Below are 24846 nucleotides of genomic sequence, written 5' to 3' on the forward strand. Positions count from 1 at the left end.
ATATATGGACGCCTATATTTTCGTTTTCCTCCCAAAATAACCCAAACTGAAATACTTTAAGCAAGGATGATAAATGCTAGAACACACCCGCGAAAGAACGGGCATCCAAAGCGTAGTTGAAAGTACGTAAAGTATTGTAGGATGATTTTTTGTAAAAAAAAATAATGACATGAGAATTTCAGAAAAGGTAATAAAAGTTATTATAGGTGCTTGGGGACAGGACAATTGTTTTTCAACCCCTTCTTCTTTTCCCCCCAAATTTCCAATTTTTTGTTTTCTATTTATTTCAATATGAACATAGTATTACGTTTAGTATGTTATGAACATACATTACTATAAATAAAGTGTGTTTGCTTTTTACTATCAATTCTCAGTTATCTAATCAATCCACGGCGGTCATTGAAATATTATATAGACCCTCTCTATTTAATATACTTAGTGACCTGATGAATTTTTGTAAAAGATTTTATGACTGAAGAATTTCAGAAAAGGTATCAAAAGTTATTTGTACTTTGGGACATGGCAATTGTTTTTCTAGCCCGGCTCCTAATTTTTTTCCTCCAAAACTCCTATAATTTTTTTCTATTGATTTCAATAATGCGGTAAGCGTTTATCTGTATATTATGAACATACATTACTATAAATAAAATGTATTTGCTTTTTACTATCAACTCTCAATTTACTAATCGATCCACGGCGGTCATTGGCATATTATATAGACCCTCTCTATTTAATAAACTCAGTGACCGCCGTGGATAGTAAACTTGAAAATGATAGCAGATATCAAATACACGTTATTCATAGTCTTTGGTATGATAGCAGATAGCAAATACACGTTATTCATAGTCTTTGGTATGTACAAAGTACAGAAAAAACACAAACCGGATGTCTAGTCTGACTTAAAGTTTCGTCCAATGACGGAAAGATATCCGGACTCAGTTTTTTTTCGTTTTTCTCCCAAAATAACCCAAACTGAATAATCATAAGAATGGATGACAAATGCAACAATACATGGTACCTATAGGACACAGAGGCATGATGAATAATTTATTGTGGAAGGAAGAGAAGCGACACACAAATTTAGGTCTTCTCGTTTAATAGTATAGATAGGCTAAACTTTGAGCAGTCGATAACTAACTGACACAAATATTTCTCACTGGTCATTAATTCCTGAATATGATCCTGATCCTCTAGGTTTTCTGTCAATACCTCGCTTATCAGAAGTAGAAAGTTATCTCTAATATACTGTAGCTTAGAGCACTTTACCATGGAGTGAAGTATATCTTTAAGTTTATATAATTATTTTATTTTCTTTGGGATCGCCATCCTAAATTGGAGGATCGCCGCCGATTAAGGTTTCTGACAAAGGATCCGAAATCGTTTATAGTTCGGACCAATGGAAGGACTAATACATAAATAAAATAGTTTCAGTTTACAGCGACAATATCAAAAGAGTTTCACTTTGTGATGAGCTTTTAAAAGATAAAAACAATGGAATTCATTTTTATAAAGCAGCACCCAAGGCACATCCAAGCCAGATAACCAGATATGCACTATATGTCTCTGATAATAGTTATCAAAAGTACCAGGATTATAATTTAGTACGCCAAACGCGCGTTTCGTCTACATAAGACTCATCAGTGACGCTCAAATCGAAATATTTATAAAGCCAAACAAGTACAAAGTTAAAGAGAATTGAGGATCAAAACTTCCAAAAAGTTGTGCCAAATACGGCTAAGGTAATATATGCCTGGAATAAGAAAATCCTTAGTTTTTCGAAAAATTCTAAGTTTTGTTAACAGGAAATAGTAAGACATTTTTCTCTAGAAAAAGTAAAATCACAAAAATACCTGATTCGAGGAAAATTCAAAACGGAAAGTCCCTAATCATATACCAAAATCAAAAACTCAAACACATCAAACGAGTAGAAAATGGTGGATTGAACCTGGTGTTATAGCTAGCTAAATCTCTCACTTGTATGACAGTCGCATTAAATTCCATTACATGGACAACGATGCGTAAACAAAACAAACATACATAATAGGTAAAAATGTCAAATATACAGCAGTCAACACTATGATTGTGTTATAATCGTAATCACTAAAATAAATAAATATGTATAACAAAGAAGCACAAATGGCATATAGACCAAGCATATTAACAAGAATTAAATACAAGAATACACAAATTTGCCATAGTACAATATAACACAATGACGGGATGTATAAGTACAGAGCCACATCATATATGTAAAATGCAAAGAAACATAACAAGGCATGATATATAGACAAATCACAACACCAAAAGGCATACAGACAAAGCACATCAGCAAAAAAGAAAAAAAACAAAAATACTAGAATATCTCAAACAATAAGAACCGGACGTAAAAGTACCACAAGCATCTTAATCACAACACAAACAAACAAGTATTTAACAGAGAAGCACAAAAAAGACGAGTCAAACCTAACAACCTAGCTCATCGCTTTCCCATTAGAAGTAGATGTAATTTCAGCAACATGTTTTGATATGATTTCATTGCTACAAGTGGATACTCTCGATCTAATAACTACATGTACATGAGTAATTAATTAATCATTAATTCATATGAAACATTTTCAGTAAAAATCAAAATTCAATCTCAACAAAGGACCGGTGAAGTAACAACTTCACTATATATTGCCAACGACAGCAAAATAGCTATAACTATAGACATTTGCTATTTTGCCAGCTTTAATTTAGCGGATATTTTAATCAGAGCTGGCATTGAAATACCATATTTATCTTTTGCCGGCGCCGGCTAAATAGCCACTGCCGCATAAAATATTTTGAAAAGTTCGCACATAAATGAAAATTGGCCATTTCGGAATATATTGTCGTTATTTTTTATTTTTTGCTAATAATTCAGAAACCAACTCGACAAAATTACTTTTCTCTCATGTAGCTTTCAACGGACTTTTCTCGTTTGTATTTTTAAACGGTCTAAGTTGTTGATGAATAAAATGACACCAAATGTTGTGAAAGTACAAATGTTCCGTTCAAAATCATTTTACCAGCCTTTATGTTTTATTATAATGATATTGAAATTCTCAATATCAATGAAAAAAAATAATTAAAAAAAATAAATTCAGAACTCCGCAAGTAAAATTCAAACTGGGAAGTCCCTACTAACTGGCAAAATCAAAAGCTAATCGCATTTACGAATGTAATCAAGTAAAATGATACGATTTTAAAGCTAAATAGAGTGGAAAGTCAAAGAAAAATACAGACTGAGTGGGAAAAAAATGTTATTTATTTTGAAATTAGAGAAAAACAACATGAAAAATTGAATAACTGAATAAAAGAAATAAAAGAAAAAGAAGTATTATCATAGACGTGTGTGTCTCATATAACATCATTGGTATTATTGAAGAGAAAACTATGCAATGCGGTTTTATATCAAATGCAATGTTTTCGGATATTTTTGATGATGTGACAAATTACTTCAGAGTACATTTTAAGGCTACCTGCACTCCATGAATTCAGTTTTGTATTTTAATAGAAAAAGTCATAAATACAAATTTTCATGTGTGGGAGGAATTCTCGCCCACAGCTTTCTAACCTCTTAATAGTTTCCCTCTTAAGAAACAAATAATATGTTTTTATCTTACAGCATTATCTCAAATGATACACGTTAATGATCTTTATGTGAATGTCACAATAGTTGTTTAATTTGTTTAATCAGAATCCAATGGAAAAAAAACAAGAAAACAAACTTAGTAAAAACATAAAAAACGACATCATTGTTGGTGGACTACAAATATTCCGAGGGACTTATTAGCTATGTAGTCTGTATTTCGACAGTGGCATACCATCAACTCGATAATAATTCTTGAAAAAGTAGTTTTCTAAAAGTTGTATTCTTTTTATGGACTTCTATAAATTCAAATTCCAATTTTTTTATTAAATAATCACAGGGCTCTTTCAGGCGTTACAATTGCACAAAGTTATGCACGATCATTCACACGTTCATACGAATCTTATTTACTTCGCTCGCTCTGTTAACTAGATACAGTCAGAGGTCCATACTTTATGAGATATTTTTAAGTATATAAGACATCTTATAAACTATATGAGAAATCTTAAAAACTATATGAGATATCTAATAAACTGTATGATATATCTTATAATGATAGGGTATATCTTGTAAACTATATGATATATCCTATATAATATAAATAAAATATCTTAAAAAGCTATATCATATAAGATATCTTATATATTATATAAGATATTTATGTAAGTCATTTTTTATAAGATATCTTCTATAATTTATAAGATATCTCATATAGTTTATAAGATATCTCATAGAGTTTATAGAATATTTCATATAGTTTATATGATACTTCATATAGTTTATAAGATGTATCATTTAGTTTATCAGATATCTTAAATAATTTCCTTGATAAGACATCTTATAAATTATAGGAAATATCTTATGAATTATAGGAGATCTTATATATTATAGAAGATCTTATAAACTATAAGAGATATCTTATAAATCATAGGAGATATATTAAATGCGATAATTTATGTTTTAATAAGTAGTAAAACGGCTTGATATGAAATGCAATTCCTTTAATATCGTATCAACTCGGAGATGTATGATCCATATGCAGGCTCCATAATGCTTGAATGATGCCACATATGATGGAAAATTTAAAATTCTTTATTAGGAAGTTATAATAATCTCAATGAGTGTAAAGTTTTGAACTTATTAAACCCTCTTTATCAATTTTTAGGTGCAAGTTATAGTTATGAGGCAGACTTAAATGTATTTGTTGAATCTTTTATTTCAAGTAATATGCGATAGATGCGTTGAACATATTCACAATATTAAGAGGAAATCATCTATATAGTGGCAAGTAAAGATGAAAGATACTGCTAGGTTCTTTTTGTCCTCCCCAGGACACATTTTTATGAAGTCATGTTGCATTCCCGTTGGAGCCAACGTTGGTCCCCTTTTGTCTACTTGTTCCTTTAATCATATGAGACTGACTATACACAAATGTGTCCCGGGGAGGACGAAAAGAACCTAGCAATATCCTTCATCTTTACTTGCCGCTATATAGATGATGTCCTCTTAACATTAATAGTGAATATGTTTTTCAAGTATTATCTGTATGTTAAATGAGTTACCTTAGTTATGATTATTATTATTATTATTATTATTATTATTATTATTATTATTATTATTATTATTATTATTATTATTATTATTATCAAACATAACAAATATGTTGTCATTAATAATGTCAGTTTCAGAAAACTTTTGTTTGAATCGGAGTGATTTCCGTCAAAGTGTGCATTTAGACAAAATACAGGTATCTTCGTTGGCTATTCTTTTACGAAACAAAGCATGACCATTTCTTTTCATTTATCATTTAGTTCGAAATGGGGGATATTTGTGAAGTGTGTAAGAAAAGTCAAATGATTTGATACTTTTGTAAGAAGATAGGCCTTTAGATGTTTGCTCTCTGACATATCTATGAAATTTTTCAGTATACACATCTGATCCAATCAGCCTCTAGAATAGGTAGTTTATCAATGAGTTTAAAGTTTGGCTTTGTAGATTACGTTAGTGTTTATAATTTAGAAAGAGGTTTACCGGAGACACAGAAAATTTAACGTTGTTTGAAATGATACCTATGTTATTAAGATATCCAACACGGTGAAGTTCTTCATGTTTTATTGAAATTCCAGCCTTGAACATACCTTTGATTGTTCTCCTTAATAAGTGTCGTGAGGGATTTGCTGATTTTACAAGTCAATTGTCAATATCTAATTCGTTTAATCTTGTTTACAGACAAGAAACTGAGGATGAATACCATTTCTTCTCAATCTGTCCATGCTATACATCATTAAGGGATACCTATATACAAAATATTAATAAAAATCTTAATTTCAATTTTATTAAATTGCAGTCCACTATAACACTTAAGCATTTGACTGTACTTTTAAATAGCAGTCTACCAGTCATTATAAAAAACACCATAAAGTATATTAATGATTGTCTTTTATTAAGAACATCTGTATAACTTGTATTTCTTTTAATATGCAATGCCAACCTAATTTTTGTTTGTGTTCTTTTTTCAATTGTTCATGAACATTAATAATGTGTTAACTGTTGATATTTATAGCCTTTTTCTTCTTTGCTGTGAATACCACTGTCACTCTAATATAATTGTAATCAATTTAACTATTGTTAGTTTATTGTTTTAATTTTGTATGCCATAACCATTTAATGTAAATGTGTTTGTGCGAATAAAATATTGTCTATTGTCTATTTAATTTATCAAGCAGTTTATGTATTATGATTTACACAAAAACATGATGTTGTTTGGGCCTTTATCTGCGTGGACAAAACATATTTGCCATATATGTAGGACAGGTGTTTTTTTCAAAATCTGGGTATTTTACGATTGATTTAGCATTTATATTCTTACAGCTATTACTTATTTATAAATTCTGATTTGAACCAACAACCAAGGTATCTTCTATCTTCTGTCTTGCTTATTGACACATTGAGCCCCTAAATGTTTTCATTAAATGATAGAATAAATTGCATAAATATTTTAAGGTAAAAATGTGTACATAATTAAAGCAAAATAAAGATTCATGTTTGTTTTTACCTTTACATCATATAACTTTTAGATGTTATTTTCATGCTATATTTGTCGGTTAAATATTCCAAAAAAGTGGCTTTGTGTGGGAATTATGCACATTTAGCAATTTAAGATAATTGTTTTGTTGATGTAAAGTTCAGCGTGGGAAGTAGATCCGGATCTTTTAAAGGAACGTTTTATGCGGTTGTAGAACAAACACGTTGGTATTATGTTACATTTCTTGTGTCAATAATAAGGAAATATTAGCACTTTTTACTTTACAGGTGATTTGGTTACGGTCATACGGTTTACAATTTTTGTGATTGTAAACAACTTTATGAGTAATTTTTTAACAAATTGTTGTTTTGTTTTCTATGGTCTAGATCCGACGCCAGATATTTGTATTGTAAACCAAGATATTCTCCTTTCATTCTTTAGGTGAAGAGAAAACTCTGTTTTTTCCCCCAGAGAGAAATGAAGAATAATAACAATTATAGATCGTACCTATGATTTGAAGCCCTCTTAAAAGTTAAAAAAAAAAAAAAAAGAATTGCAAGGAAAATTGAAAAAGGAAAGGCCATTATCAAAAGGCAAAATCAAGAGCTCAAACACATCAAACGAATTGAAAACAACTGCCATATCCTTAACTTGATATAGTCATTTTATAAAATTTACTGTTTGCAAAAGTATGAATTATTCTAAATACTAAGGACGTTCTTATCCCAGGAAGAAAACCCTAGCTGTATTGGGCACTATTTTTGGGAACTTTTGGTCCTCAGTACTCTTCAACTTTGTGCTTGTTTTCGAACTTTTTTAATCTGAGATTCACTGTTTGGTCTTGTATGTACGAGATGCACGTCTGGCGTATTAAATTTTAAACCTGGTACCTTTTGTCAGCTACTATTGATATCCGTATGTTTCTCTGTCCTACATGTTCTCCCATTTATTTGTATTGTAGTTCTGTAGTCCTGTCATTTAATGTTGTCATTTTAATGTTATATTTAACCTTGCCATAACAGTTATTTTTTTTTCTCAATCAATTTATTAGTTTCGAACAGCGGTATACTACTGTAGCCTTTATATTCAACATGTTATGACATATGAGTACGGTATAGTGGTGTTTTGTCAATGCCCTGGTCAGAACAATTGTTACAAGATACGACTTTGGAGTAGGGTATAGTGCCGGGTTTGTCATGGTCCCTGTCAAAATACATTTATGTACTTGTTACTAGATACGACGCGGGAGTATTCTAAGACATTGGTTTTGTTATTATTCTTGCCATTGCAAAGATGATTATTGGTTGCCCAATAGACGTCACCTATTTTGCTTCTAGATCTTGGTATAGGACAATGAGCGTCACTGATGAGGCTAACGGGTGCCACATGTGGAGCAGGATCTGCTTACCCTTCCGGATCACCTTAGATAATCCCAGTTTTTGGTGGGGTTTATGTTGCTAAGTCTTTTGTTTTCTATGTTGTGTCTTCTGTACTATTATAAATTTCTGTTTGTCTTTTTATTTTAGCCATTGCTTTGTCAGTTTAGTGTTAATCTATGAGCTAGACTGTACCTCTGGTATCTTTCGTCCTTCTTATGTGTAGACAAAAAGCAAATATGGCGTAAGTAATTCATAGCATTGTACCTCCAATTACTATTTGTTACAATGTATACCAATGGTTTTGTCATTGTCCTTGCTGTAACGAGTATGACCTTGAAGGTTGATGTAGAGTGATGATTACGAAGCAGAGGATGTTTAACAAATAGCTGGTCCTGTAGACATTTTATCTAATCCGCATTTTCCCCTATTTTCAATCTTAAATTTGAAGAGACATTGATGCAGTACATTCATATCGTAATAGAATCAATACTTGCATAGCAACAATAAGAAAGTACTGTAAATATAACACAGGTAAATCGCAATTTAAAAAATATTGAAATCATTTCTATAAATAAAATCTGCGGTTTAGGTTGTATTTCATGAACAAATTTGCATGAAAATGGTCAAAGGGTTAATCTAAACTGCGAATCAAAGAGTCAGCGTAATTTACATATCACTGACTTGGAAGATATATAAAAACCACAGCATGTTAAGTCAGTTTACTTTGTCAGCGTTGGTTGAAAGAATTAATTAAGGTGAAACTGTAAGTACAGTTAAATCATTAAATGTTTGTAAGGAAAATGATAAATAGTAATTGAAAACATTTCATAGTTCATAGATAAAAATAACCGACCAGAAAATATGTATCATAGGGTGATTTAATAGATAAAAAATGAAGACTTTTTTGCAAAAGAGAAATATTTATCCTAAATGTTGTATTTATTCCTGAGGTACAAAAGCATTTTAAAGATTCAAACGTTTTGTAAACAGTTATTTTATAAATATGACAATATCAATGATAATTCGTGTCAGCACAAAAGTGCTAACTACTGGGCTGATGATACCATCGGGGGAATTTAAACTCCACCAGCAGTGGCATTGACCCAGTCGTTGTTAATAAACTAATCACAGAAACTTAAAAACGTAAAAACCGCGGATTCTTGCATTGCTTGTTTAGATAAGATCCACCGAAAGGAATCTCCGGAATGCTTTTTTTTTAAATTTATTATGCATTGCTGACATATTTTACTGGATGCACCGAAGGATTTGACTTTGAGTATTTTGAAACGGAAAAAGGATAGATTTTTGTAACAACAAACCAGACAAAACCGCTACAGTAAGCTTGGTAAGCACATTAAAAAAAAATGCAAAAGTTACAAAGTTTGTTTTCTGCCTTTCTTTTATTTCAACACCTAATTAAGTTTAACAGTTAATATCTGCACTGTAATAATCATGATGTTGCTTATATGAACCCAGTAATTGACTCTAGTCAAAGATTGTAGACGTTTTTCATATTCTACGTCTACATGAATGTCATTGTGAGGTTTTTGGTCCTCTACAAAACTTCATTAAAAGAACATCTAAATTGTTTAAACTGTAAACAATATTTTATGTAAAATTATTGATGCTTTTATTACCTAAAAATACACATCAAGTAAAATAAGAAAATACCAACTCCGAGGAAATGTCACTTAGCAAATGGCAACATTAAAAAGCTCAGACACATCGATCAAACGAATTGATACTAACTGTCATATTTCTGACTTGGTACTTGTAATTTCTTAATGGCAGATCAAATATGGTTTTACCTGGAGTTCTATGAATTAAAGCTAAGGGTTGTGTAGCTTAACATTTCCTCTCTTAAAAAGCAGCTTCATTTAAAAGAAATCTAATCAACTGCGCATCCAGAATTCATTTAAATAAGTGTTAAATTGAACAACAACGATCTGTTCTTGAAGGGTAGACATGTCTGACTCTACATTACACTCTTCTGGATCCATCATACTTCGGGCGATTTTTTTCTGTTACTCATCATTTATGTGTTATTTTTAAACTTTGTTTCACTGCTCCTTTGTGTTCTCAAAAGATTTAGTAAAACTGAATAGAAGTCAATAGTGTATTTTCTTAAATTGTCCTGTACCAAGTCAGGAACATGGCCATTGTTATATTACAGTTCGTTTCTGTGTGTGTTACATTTTAATGGTGTGGTTCTGTTGTGTCGTAGTTATCCTCTTAGTTTTGATGTGCTCCCTCAGTTTCAGTTTGTAACCCGGATTTGTTTTTTTCTTAATCAATTTATGAATTTTGAACAGCGGTATACTACATTTGCCTTTATTAATCATGTCAATGAAATAGTATAAACACAAAGGTCCTCAAGTTTTACTATATTTGTTTAATGTACTATATTGTAACAATGAAAGGCATTACTTGTAGTTAGTTATCTTTTAAACATGATCGTTCGGAAACTGATCAATATAAGATTGCCTGTATAGTAAGTGATAACATTGTTCTCATGAGTGCACCGGGATGTCAACAGGATGATCGTTAATAAAACAGAATATTTGAGGTTGGTACACAAAGTATAAGTAATAAATGCATCCTAGTGGTGTTTTATAACGGTGTAAGATTACGGATGCAGTGACATAAAAAGGTAAGTGGATTAAAATGAAAATAATTATACAGATTGTAATGTTGGAATATTGAAAAAAGTTTAATTTGAAAACATATACAAAGTGCTGTGAGAATTATCTTTCATATAGTTTATAGAAGGAGTAAGAATTTAAAAGGATGCAATTATCTTGGTTTATTAGGATTTGCAGGTGGTGGCAAACTGTTTTGAAGGTTGATAAAAGCAAATTTATTGATTATTAGGATGTAGAACACCATAATAAAGATTGGACAGTGTATCTTGATATATTTGTATTCATTTTACAATTGTGTGTACATTTAAAAATCATCATTCAGTTAAACCAGAAGTCCATTACTTCTAGTAATGTAATAGACTTATATAGACTTCTGGTTAAACTTAATTTTATATAACAAGATAGAATCAAAGAAAGGTTCAGACTTAATCAGTCCAACAGCTTTTGTATTTAACAAATGTCTTTTTGCACCACGGATCAGTATCCAAAAATTCTAATACTTTCATTTATTCTTTAAGGTATAAGACATAAACCTTGACAGAATGGCGAAAATCACATTCCTTGTTTTACTGTTCCTATATATTGGGTCGTGTCAGTGTGACTGGTGGACAGACTATCTCAGAAACCTTGTCAACAAAGGTAGAGAACCCACGTGGGCGCCAGATTATCTTGATAAACAGCTACAAAAAGATACACAGAACGCCGCGCTTATCAAAGCAATCCAAGATGCATTGAATGAGGTTTATGAGGCGATAGATAACAATAAACCAACAGGGGATACCAGTTCAGGGGGAGATATAAAGGACCAGATTAATAACATCAAATATCAACTCGGAGTCTTAGACGAATTCAAGAAAGAACAAGAGAGACAAAATAATAACATTGATCACAGATTTACACAGATTCAAACTGCTCTCGATGAATTATATGAAAGAGTTGACGGCGGACAAGGTATGATTTACACATAATTATAAGGCATAAACAGCGTTGGGGGACATACATATGGCCTTTTCTTCGTTTAAGTTTTGAAGACGCTTTAAAATAATAACTTTGATAATCGACAATGCGTTTTGATAGTACATGTATTTAAAGCAGATAATTTGAATAATGTACATGCTTGAAAAAATAGAAGCAAAATATACCCAAAGGACATTCTAACTCGTAAATTGAAAAGAAATTGGCAACATAATGGCACAAAGAGGCAAAAAAACACAAATAAAAACATATAAAAACTTAAGACTAGCAACACGAACCCAACAAATCAAGTAAAACCGATCTCAACATTTGATTTGATATGATTTTACCCTTCTTTATTAATTGATGCAGTTGGATAGGTTTGATTTGCTATTTATAATGAACGATGTTTATTTCTAGGTAAATCTGGATCAGGAAATACATACACCAGATGGGGTAAAACATCATGTCCATCAACTGCCGGTCTTGTGTATGAAGGTTGGTAAATTAATCTTTATTACTCATGTGATATCACACCCGATATGAGTCTTTGTTCATTTAACGTTACCATTGTATTCTTATTCAACACTTTGTTTATCTAACATTACCATTTGATTTTTATTCATATCTTTATTTATCTTTCATTACCGCTTGATTTTTATGCCCAACCTACCATAGCAGAAGGGGCATTATGTTTTCTGGTATGTGCGTCTGTTTATCCGTCCGTCCGTCCGTCTATTCGTCCGGCCATCCGTCTGTTCGCCCGTCCGTCCGTTCGTTCGTTCGTCTGTCCCGCTTCAGGTTAAAGTTTTTGGTCGAGGTAGTTTTTGATGAAGTTGAAGTCCAATCAACATGAAACTTAGTATACATGTTCCTTATGATATGATCTTTCTAATTTTAATGCCAACCCCAATTTCAGGGTCCACTGAACATAGAAAATGAAAGTGCGAGTGAGGCATCCGTGTACTGGGTACACATTTTTGTTATTCATATTATTCATCTATAATTACTGCTTGGTTTTTAACTTGACTTTGTTCATCTAACATTGTCACTTGTGTCTCATTTCTATCTTCGGTCATCCAACAATACGGATTAATTCTTATTCATAACGTTATACAAATATTTTGCTTAAATTATGCAAAGGAGTTGGAACATTTTTGTATTTGTTTTAGGGATATTCTTTCAACTGACAAGCCTATATTTAGGATTTTTTTTAGATATCTCCTTCCATCTAGTGGTATTATATTTTTACCTATCGTACGTCCAAAAGTCACACAGGGTTATTCTCCTTAATAGGCTAACAGTAGGGAGAAACGCCATAGAAATTCCACGACGATTATATAAATATGTCAAAATAAAGAATCCCTATAACGAGTTTTACGTATAATTCGTCAAGGGTACAAAATCGCTTAAAATGTTAGAAAGGTCTTATATTATATACTTAAAAACAGATCACTTCTTTTAACTCATAATGTTTTAAGATTTTGATTAATTTCCACATATCTATTTTTTATCAGGATATGCAGCAGGTAACGCTAAATACGAAAAAGGAGGTGGAGCTAATTTCTTGTGCCTTCCGAAAGACCCCGAATGGCGTAGCTATTCGGATAGTAAATCAGCTTGGATAGGACGTTTATTTGGTGTTGAATATCAGATAAAAGACAACTCAGTCTATTCCACCTCGTTCCATGATAAAGAAATGCCATGCTCAGTATGTCTGATAACAGAAAGATCAACGTCCTTAATGGTGCCTGGAAAAGTCACATGTCCCACTGGATGGACCAATGAGTATACTGGATATTTGATGTCCCAGGCCATTGCGGGTGATCGTCAACCTTCGGAATATATTTGCGTGGATGAGAATTTAGATGCCGTTGACGGTAATAAGGCTGATAACGACCAAGGAAATGTGTATTTGGTTGAAGGTGTGTGTGGAAGTTTGAAGTGCCCACCTTATGTTGGTGGTAGAGAACTAACATGTGTCGTCTGCTCGAAGTAAATAAACGGATCTCACGCCCCGTGTCGGTAGTCAACATGTATCACATATTTAGAGTACGTCAGAACTATAAAAAAACATATATAGTTACTATTTTAACATGCTTTGATCAAATTAATGAACATAATTTGTTAGTACTCTGTTCTTAGCTTTTGATACGGTTTAGATTATTTTATTTTTTTATATAAATGAAAGAAATATGTAGTTGTATCCATGAAGCTTTTTGTGCGTTTAACTAATTATTAAATAATTATATAACTGTCTTTAATGCATTTTGATTTTAATTAAAACAAACGAAACACAATTCTTACCAACATAAAAATGATATTAAAAAACTTCAACTTGGTTTCGCATTTTCCTGTATGCAAAATGTTATTAAAAATAGCATTGCATCATCATTGTCTTTCTTGAACAATGTTTAGTGCTGAAAACCGTATTTCGAATTAAGTTTTATTGCATTAACATTGGCAGTTCGTCTATCAGTCCGTTCGTCCATACGTCTGTTTTAGTTGTGTTTGTTAAAGCAGCAAACATTTCAAACTTTTCTCAATAGTACTTGACACATTTAGTGCGTTGATTTGAGTGATTATTTTTCGGTCTTTCCCATAACTATCTATTGTTTGTTAATACCTTTCCAATATGTTGAATGAGCTGTATTTGTTTAGAGCATACATTTCACAAGTTCTTCTACTGGACAACAGCTTCTTGATTTTATACACGTTAAATAAGAGTTTGTAAGGGTAAGTTCAGTAGGACAAAGAGTTCATTTTTATTCCACTTTCTTGAACCAGATCTTGTTTAACTGTTTTTTCTCTCAGGATCAAAACTTTAGTTTAACCAATATGTTATTCAAATAAAACAATACATACCGGGGTGTGGTATTCAGTGCGTAGGAGAAACTGGACGATATGGTCGGGTTGTTGTCTCTTTGACACATTCCCCATTTCCATTCTCAATTTTATAGTATGCAATTCTGATACATGAAATACATTGGATTATTTAATGAAACTGTATGTCTGACATTGACTTGGATAAGATACTGGACACGCATTTATGATATTTCATTCTAAAAAGAATTGTATTATTTCAATAGCCCAAAAAAGATATAAGAGCGTGGCATATATCATGTATATTGTGCTGAACATTTGTAAACGTCCAGCAAAATCAAGAAAATGCAGAAATTTTAAGATTGTTATTATATAAGAGACCCGTTCTTGCTTATGCATCAAACATTTTTCATTCCGACAACAGACATACAATGACTTATAAAGGAGGAAAATTTCAACTTTTTTAATATCGTCAAAAAGGGACTCCAAAGTAAAACTTAAATTTTATAGTTTTATAACCCATAATTAATAACATTGTAAGGTTCCATCGATATTGATGAATAGACCAATCTTGATGGAACCTAACTATAATGATAACCAAAACGTGAAGTTGTTAACCTGACTTTGAAATTTGTAAGATGGCCACGTGTACTATGTAAAATGTTAAATTATATTTGTATCTTTGTATCTAATATTTATCAAAGGTACCAGGATTATAATTCAGTACGCCAGACGCGCGTTTCGTCTACATAAGACTCATCAGTGACGCTCAAAGTTTGGTAAACAGGAAAGCAGTAGGTCCGGTAAGGACTCATTTTGGCCTCAAACTTCAGTTTCATCTGACGAAGGATTTGGACCACTTTTTAAACACTTAAAAAGTAAAAACACAAAAATACCGAACTCCGAGGAAAATTCAAAAAGGAAAATCAAAAATCAAAAGGCAAAATCAAAAGTCCAAACACATCAAGCGAATGGGTAACAACTGTCATATTCCTGACTTGGTACAGGCAATTTCTAATGTAGAAAATGGTGGATTGAACCTGGTTTTATAGCTAGCTAAACCTCTCACTTATATGACAGTCGCATCAAATTCCATTAAATTGTCAACGATGCATGAACAAAACAAACATACTCAAAGAGTAAAAATGTCAAAAATAGGGGTACAACAGTCAATATTGTGTTATCATCTTAATATCTCTACATAAACAACAAATGTAACAAAGAAGCACAAAAAGGCATACATTAATTTAACATTCTCATTTTGCTTTTCTTATACGGCTGAATTTATCTATGTAAAGTCTACCCATAATGATAGAAGGTTTCATTACTGGTTTAAAAATGCGCGTTTGAAATTCGCACAGGTAGACATAAAAATAATTTTGTCGTATGACGGCATTCATAAATGAAGACTTACGTAAAGTTGATATATAACAAAAACAGACTTAACAGTAAAAGTAATAATAATAAATAAAATAATGGTGTGGTTCAAAGTATGACGGGATACATAAGAACAGTGTCTATTTCACTAGTTTATGTGAAAGATTTTAACTGATTAAGTCATTAAAAACGATCCGATTGAGGCTCAAATATGAAAAATCTCTCAAATATGCAAAAAAACGTCACTTTTCAAATGGTTTTTGGCAAAAATGAAAGTGGCTGCATCCGTGTTCATCCACAACCTTTATATACGTTATGTATTATCATAAAATACAACTTACATTGCAATTTTATGGATGAACACGAATGCGGCCACTTTCGTTTTACACGTAAACCGTCTAAAATTTAACTAAAATGATAGAATCTTGAAGATTTCAGTAATTTAGCATGACTTACTGGTGCTCCAACCCGATATATGTGCATTGTATTGCCAAAAACAGCCCATATTTATGTAGCAGAAGCATTCAAATGCCCAATAAAAAACTAAAAGTTTACATTTTAACAATTTTGTAAAACTGTTATATTTTTGGGCCAAAAAGGGGCCTTACCGGACCAACTCCTTTATAAAAATGACCACATTATTGATATTCATGTCAACACCGAAGTGTTGACTACTGAGCTGGTGATACCCTCGGGGACGAAACGTCCAACAGCGGTGGCATCGACCTAGTGGTGTAAATATTTATCAAAGGTACCAGAATTATAATTTAGTACGCCAGACGCGCGTTTCGTCTACATAAGACTCATCAGTGACGCTAATATCAAACTATTTATAAAGCCAATCAAGTTCAAAGTTGAAGAGCATTGCGTATTCAAAATTCCAAAAAGTTGTGCCAAATACGGCTAAGGTAATCTATGCCTGGAATAAGAAAATCCTTAGTTTTTCGAAAATATTAAAGTTTGGTAAACAGGAAATTTATAAAAATGACCACATTATTGATATTCATGTCAACACCGAAGTGTTGACTGCTGGGCTGGTGATACCCTAAATGTTTTTAAGTTGGAACTGCAAGCACCAAACTTTGTTGGAAGTTTGCATTTGCTTTTCTTGAGCGAAATGAATAGTTTTGCTACGCTCATTTTAGCAGCTTTTTCGAAATGTGACCACCTCTTGGTGTCATTTTGAGCATGTTAGATTAAAAAACAGGATAATGATCAAGAGATCTATCCTTATCATCTGTTTGATTTTGTCTAACAGATGAAGAAAGTATACTACTTCTTGAAAATTAAGAACCTGATTTCAATTTATTTTGTTTTGTTTTTTGATTTTTGATTTTTTGTTTTTTGATTTTTTGTTTTTTGATTTTTGATTTTTGATTTTTTGTTTTTTGATTTTGCCATGTGATTATGGACTTTCCATATTGATTTTCCTCTGAGTTCAGTATTTTTGTGATTTTACTTTTTTTTTATCATTGAAACATGCAGCCATGGAATTCCTGTATTAAAATATCCGTACATCAACTAAATTTGCTAATAATAATGCTACTTCAGAATAACTGATATATGTGTTAAAAGTGAATACCCTCACGACACTTACCAAAGAGGAAATCCTGGATAATCATAGGTCTGTTCTTTGTTCCTTTGGTATTTCAACCAAAGATGAAGAACTGGATCTTCCATCACTGTATTGGATACCTAAACTACATAAGTGTCCTTACAAACAACGGTATATTGCTGGGTCTTCCAAGTGCTCCACGAAACCCCTTACTAAATTATTAACATCCATTTTATCAACAATCAAAGAGGGGCTTCAAAGTTATTGTGAAACTGCCTATTCTAGAGGTGGCGTTAATCAGATGTGGATACTTAAAAATTCCAAAGATCTTTTAGAGTACATACAATCTAACCCTCTTTCATCTTGTAACAGTATTAACACATTTGACTTTTCTACTCTTTACACAAGTATTCCAGATTCCAAACTAAAAGACAAATTAAAAGAGTTGGTATTACTTTGCTTCATAAAAAAGAATGGCCAACGTAGATACAAGTATCTTGTCTTAGGGAGGGATAAATCCTACTTTGTAAAGAATCATTCTGATTCAAATAAAAAATTCTCTGAAACCGATATTATCAAGATGCTTGATTTCTTGATTTTGCCCAAATAGAAAGTTCCCCAAGTGAAAATCTGAGCGATGATGAAGGAGTCGGTGTATGTTTCGTTAAGTGTTAACTAGTTACATGTATCTCCAAGACCTATCTCTGCCTCGGGTCTTTTCTTCTTCTTCATGATTCAAATAACGTGTTTGCGAGTTAAGCAATTAACCAGTAATATATTGTCACATACTAGTATGGAAGTAAAGAAAAAAAGAACAAAAGAAAAAAGAAAAAAAAAGAGTTCCATAAGGTAATAGCTAATAGAGAATAATATATCATAAAACGCTTTCAAACAAGAGGAAAACTCAATTAAACTGTCTTGCATATTGAACCACAGATCGTATACCTCTCTTTTCTAAAATGATAATAGCAGTTAAGAAAATGAACAAAATTAGGTCACCGGACTCGTTTTCTCGCTATAAAATAAAATAGTTAAAATCACACAACACATTATATAATGAGTGTACCTTTATCTGAGTTTTCTACTAATACTGACAAAGTCAAAACAGGAATATTTTTTATGTTCTTAATAAGAATAAAAAGTATTTAATATCAATTACTATATAAGATTTGGACCGATTGGTATCTTATATTTCAAAATTTAAGATGGACGAAGACATCTAAGCTACCTAAAGACGAATTGCAGTTTTGTATTTTGCTAAACTTATAAAAGTTAATGATTTGACATTTTTAAGGTTGATGGTGATTAATGTTTTTGTCCATTTAGAGATACTTTAAATATATTGTGTTGTTAATGCTGTAAAGTGATATCATGTTTTGTATATAATCGCGCCATCAGTATAATATATTCGTCCTTGGTAAATAGTTTGCAGATGTGTTGTATGAAATGACGCATTTGATATGTAAAAATAATTCACACTTATTTGCAATGCATGCTCTGTAAATGCATTGTCCCCAACAAAAAAAACAAAACTATCTCAGTCTTTAAATTCAATTGTTCAAGTATGTACACAAAAATATGTGGTACGATTCATGGTGAGACAACTGTCAAAGTGGGTTTAGTCTCGCACTTTTAGCTCTCTTATGGCGGTCGTTAACATGCTTGGTGTACATTATCCAAGAAACATGTTTTTTTTTATTGAAGCATCAGGTATTTGATTTATGATTTTTGAATTAATAATAAATATAGTATGCTACGTTCCAATTGAAAACATTTAGGCAACTGTTTTAAATATGTTGGGTATTTTATTTCGAAAAGTTATCTAAGATGACATGGATAAACAGTGTATGCAGTGAATACAGCAAAGCACCTTTTATGTTTGATTAAAATTGTCTTCATAGTCACTGAGAAGGGAAGCATTTTGACATAGTTGTATACTTTTACACAAGGGGTAAAGGAATACTTATTGTTAGATAAAGGCAACAGTAGTATACTACTGTTCAAAAATCATAAATCGATTGAGAGAAAACAAATTCGGATGACAATCTAAAACCGCGGGAAACACATCAACTGCAAGAGAAAAAATAAAGGAACAGCAAAAACTCTGAAGTGCAACACAAAAAAAAGTGCAAACGACAGGACATTTAAAGACAAACATGGTGGGTTGAATCAGGATTAATGGTTAGCTTAAAATACTGCGCATATAGCAATATCAAAAAAACATCGCTGAAAATGACAACATACATGACTGAAATACAGCACAAACAAAGATGACAAACATAAGAACACTCATTTCTGTGAAACGAACAAATGAGTAACATAAAAGTCGCTACTACATGTAACCACGGAATAATAGCAGTAAGGTCCCTTTTCGATATATACATTGTATCATTGTTGTTTTCTGTTTGATGATTTGAACATTCCGTTTAAAGATAAAGACGAGATGGGTTATTTTTGTTTTGTTTTTTTTAATTTTGATTTGGAAGGGTAATACAATGCTGATACAGAGCATGAATTGAAAATACGTGTGATTTTGTTATACCATGACCATTCTTAATCTGAGAATTTTTTAACAAGGATGCAACTTATATTAATAGAACACCGAATTTATATTTCAAATTAAATGTGAAAATATGTCACCCGTGCTAACGTTCTAAATTGTGCACAAAATATTAAGTGCGTCATTAAACATTAAACACCTGTAATTTACATTTATCAAGGTCGAATATATTATACTGATGTCCTGATTTTATAAAAAAAACATAATATCACTTTACAGCATTAACAATACATTTATCATGTTTATAGTTCTCTTTCAATGAACACAGAGGCATGCTGAATAATTTGTTTGGAAAAAAGAGAAGCGACACACAAAATGAGGTCTTCTCGTTTAATAGTATGGATACATGTATGCATGTCAACATTTCTAGTATATCCATTGCAGGAAAAAAAGTCATGTCACACCATTTTGTATTTCTTGTCTCTTCTAAATACATTTAAATCAAACTACATGCACACTACATGTTGATTGTTTAAAAGCAAAAATGTTGTTATATCTTGCAGATTGCAGAAAGTATGAGTAAATCCAGCAGAAATGGTCATAATATTTCCCAGTTAGTTAAAGATATGGAGAAACCGGTCATATTTTATGATTGGAAGAAATATTTACAGCAGTATTTTAACACTTTAGCATATTAGCACTTATAACAAATATAAGTAAGAACAAATATAAGTAAGATAAAAACTAAGTAAGTACAAATATAAGTAACTACAAATATAAGTAACCCTAAACATAAGTTAGTACAAATATAAGTAAGAACAAATATAAGTAAGTACAAATATATGTAAAAACAAATATATGTAAGTACAAATATAAGTAAGAACAAATATAAGTAAGTACAAATATAAATAAGAACAAATATAAGTAAGTACAAATATAAATAAGAACAAATAATATGTAAGTGCAAATATAAGTATGAACAAATATAAGTAAGTACAAATATAAGTAAGAAAAAATATAAGTACAAATATAAGTACACATATAAGTAAGAAAAAATAAAAGAACAAGTATAAGTACAAATATAAGTAAGAACAAATATAAGAACAAATATAAGTACAGATATAAGTACAAATATGAATAAGAATAAATTTAAGTAAGTTCAAATATAAGTAAGAACAATTATAAATAAGTACATATGTAAGTAAGAACAAATGTAAGTAAGTATAACTATAAGTACAAATAAAAGTGAGAACAAATGTAAGTAAGAACAAATATATATAGGAACAAATACTTGAAGAACAAATATAATAAGAACAAATATATGTAAGTACAAATATTATTAGTTACATAGTGTGCTAGTGACCAAATACGGTAATATGGGATCACTAAATTCCATATGGGATTTACTGACCACATATATACCGTATTACGTCACTAGCACTCTATATAACGAATTTATCTTACCGACTATCTTAACGTGTGAAATTAAGACTAGTGACCTATCAGAATGACCAAGTCTCCGATACTGTTAGCATTTAATAAGAAACTACTTCCATTGATCCTACAAAAACAGATGCCAACATGAATAACTTGTTAGTTTTAAATGTGTTTCATGAATTTATTTCCATCGTACTCATCAATTTCTTCGTCTGTTGAAACCTTTAAGATATTTCTCAGTACCGTTTTGTTTTTATAAAGGGATGTAACACCACCACCAACCATGTATGAAATAAGCCCCGCCACCCTTCTTACCTAATATGGAATATAAATGGATGTAACACCACTACTAACCATGTATGAGATAATCCCTGTCTCCCTCCTAACCTGATATCAAATGGATACGCTTTGCAAATATAGGCAAGCACAAATATAAGTAAGTACAAGTATAAGTAAGTACAAATATAAGTAAAAAACAAACATAAGTAGGTTTAATTTAAAGTAAGTACAACTATAGGTAAGTTCAAATATAATTGAGAACAAATATAAGTCAGTACAAATATAGGTAATATAAAAAAGAAGATGTGGTATGATTGCCAATGAGACAACTATCAACAAAAGACCAAAATGACACAAACATTAACAACTATAGGTCACCGTACGGCCTTCAACAATGAACAAAGCCCATACCGCATATAGTCAGCTATAAAAAGCCCCGATAAGACAATGTAAAACAATTCAAACGAGAAAACTAACGGATTTATTTGTGTAAAAAAATGATCAAATATAAGTAAGTACAAATATAAGTAAGTACAAATATAAATAAGTACAATGTTTACTCAACTATTTACATTATATATGTAAACATACTAATTACTTAGTTATAACAAGAGCATTATCCAAACTATAAGTCTTGAATGGTTTTACACTAGTAATTTTGGGGCCCTTTATAGCTTGTTGTTCGGTGTGAGCCAAGGCTCCGTGTTGAAGGCCGTACTTTAACCTATAATGGTTTACTTTTTAAATTGTTTTTTGATGGAGAGTTGTCTCATTGGCACTCACATCACATCGTCCTATATCTATATAAGGTACATTTTCAGTTGAACGCTTATCAAACTCCAGCATTGACGCAATACGACCATTATTATTTTGACAATGTATTTAAAAAAAAAGTTATTACTTGCAGCTTTACATCAATTTCATAGTGTTTATATTTTACAGTGACAAATAGGTTGAAATTGAACTACTTACAACATGGTCGTACGATGACTCTGTAGTTGTGATCCACTCCGTTCCATATTACCCCTTAACTAAGCCTAAAATAAGGGGTAATAAGTTAATATGCAAAAGTTCAGTTTGAGGGGGACAAGAAATGTTACGTTATGTTAATGATATTTGGTATGTTGTTATATATATATACGAAATATAACATCTCAATGATGAATATCAGTTGGTCAACCTCTTAGTCATGGTCTTTTGACAATGTATTTTTGAGTCTAGTTTAAACACATGGAACCTAGCCTCATCATAGATACAAGGACTAAATTTTGTATTTACGCCAGACGCGTGTTTCGTCTACAAAAGACTCATCAGTGACGATCGAATAAAAAAAAGTTAAATAGGCGAAATAAAGTACGAAGTTGAAGAGCATAATAATACTTTGGTCACTCTCGATTTACGTTTTCATATTTTCGTATACATAAATATTTTATGAATTTATTCAACAATACGACAACCCATCGCCTAAAATAATTAGAAGATATATTATAAGTATAGTTCAATATACAGGTTAATCAATAAAATATATATAAAAAAGTACATACAGTTATTGAAAAAAATGATTTCATGTATTTGTAGAATGATGTAATATATTATATCATGAACAATCAATTTATTTTAATTAAGAAATAAATGATGTAAGCTATTCTTTATTGTAGTTTGAACATGGGTAGACATTATATACGATTAGTGATTATTTTTGCCCGAGCGGTAATGTGGGCTAAAATAACACGAATGTAATGTTTACCCATTTTAAAACTACAATAAAGTATAGCTTGCATCAAATATTTCGATTCTAAATAGGACAATTAAGGTAATTTTGTGTCCGATGTGTAGAGCGTATGTGTAGTCTCTTCCAGGAACCTTTCTTTTGGTAAACAGGCAAACGACTGGCAATGTGATTTTTCAAAGGGAGGAGTTTGAACAGCCGGCATGAACCGTTGTCGTTTCTAGGTCAAATGTGTCAATTTCAAATTGCAACCCATTACAATCATGATAAATGAATTTGTAACAACAAGTGCATCCTTTAAGAGTTTAGAAGTGTTTTAAGTTAATGCAATATATGTAATATCTTCAGGTTTGTCGATACGCAAGTACAGCCTATGGCGGCAAAAAACTGTAATTATACGCCAATATTTATACAGTGGCCTGACGAAAGAGATGGTATCACACTCCTTAACAAATATCATGTAATTTATCACTAATTGGTGTTGGACCCAGTTTACGTAATAACTAATGCTTACCATTGTTTTTGAAGTATACATACGAGATTGCCAAGTGTATAATTCATAAGATGTTTTATTTGTTGATTTCGATTGATATGTTTGCCATGAGATTAATTATTTCGTTGTCTCTTATCCATAAAATTCATGATATCAATAGAAGAAGTTGTAGATATGTCACTTTGTTCAGGAATATCGTTATTTAGACCAAGGAGGTAAGCTGTTTGAAGTCGTTTAATTCAAGATAGTTCGATAATTTTACTGGAATCTTCTCATTGTCAAAGCGATTGCTCTTGTTGTTTCTGAATCGTTTAGAGCTTTTGAATTCTTATATATTTGATATTGTGGTTGTGTTGACCAAAATATTGATAAATTATACCTATGACTTTCTTAGGTTTTCGGAAGCGATATAGATGTTCCTGACTCCCGTCCTGTTTGTCCTACATATTGTATACCACACTTTGGTTTTGGTCATGCAACCAGATAAATTAGGATTTGGGTTTTGCATGTATTGTTACAAAAAAAAGAAAAGCGAAAAAGCTATCCCGTTCACTGTTGACCATACAGTAATATCAGAATAATCAAGATCAGGTTTTTCCTTTTCTGGCATTGCAAAGAATTATTTGTGCATCTTTATTGAAAGTCTGGCAGCAGCAGCATTGCCGCTGTATGGCGTATTAAATTATAATCCTGGTACCTTTTAAACAATTATTACAAATAAACACAATTCTTAGAAGAGAGATATGCTGATAACTAATTATAAGAATTTTATTTGCCAAATAATTCGTGCACAATCGCTCAACATTATTAATTATTAATTCGTGCGGTGACCTGTTGCTGTTAATTTCTGTATCATTTGGTGTTTTGTAAAGAGTTGTTTCAGAGTTAATCATACCACATCTTGTTTTTATATTCAGTACTGGTTCAACAAAAATGATTCCCTGTATAAGAAGTGTGAATTAAATAATTTAGTCTTATAGAATAAGTAGAATCACGACAAACTGTTATGTTTATATAAAGGCAGTGAATGCTTTATGTGC

General features: G+C 31.4%; 1 protein-coding gene across 2 annotated transcripts; it reads left to right on the top strand.

Annotated features, from left to right (window-relative positions):
* Positions 1-8645: 8645 nt before the first annotated feature.
* Positions 8646-13872, top strand: LOC134693780 (short-chain collagen C4-like). 2 transcript variants are annotated; one of them, XM_063554689.1, is made up of 4 exons: positions 8646-8780; positions 11178-11610; positions 12034-12111; positions 13131-13872. In XM_063554689.1, the coding sequence occupies exons 2-4, from the start codon at positions 11202-11204 to the stop codon at positions 13610-13612; spliced, it is 969 nt and encodes a 322-aa protein (XP_063410759.1). In that variant the 5' UTR covers positions 8646-8780; positions 11178-11201; the 3' UTR covers positions 13613-13872. The 2 variants fall into 2 exon arrangements, with proteins under 2 accessions (XP_063410759.1, XP_063410758.1); XM_063554688.1 differs by lacking the exon at positions 8646-8780 and adding an exon at positions 10514-10667.
* The last annotated feature ends 10974 nt before the right edge of the window (positions 13873-24846 follow it).

Source organism: Mytilus trossulus, chromosome 12 (assembly GCF_036588685.1).
Source record: "Mytilus trossulus isolate FHL-02 chromosome 12, PNRI_Mtr1.1.1.hap1, whole genome shotgun sequence".
NCBI classification, from domain to species: Eukaryota; Metazoa; Mollusca; class Bivalvia; order Mytilida; family Mytilidae; genus Mytilus; species Mytilus trossulus.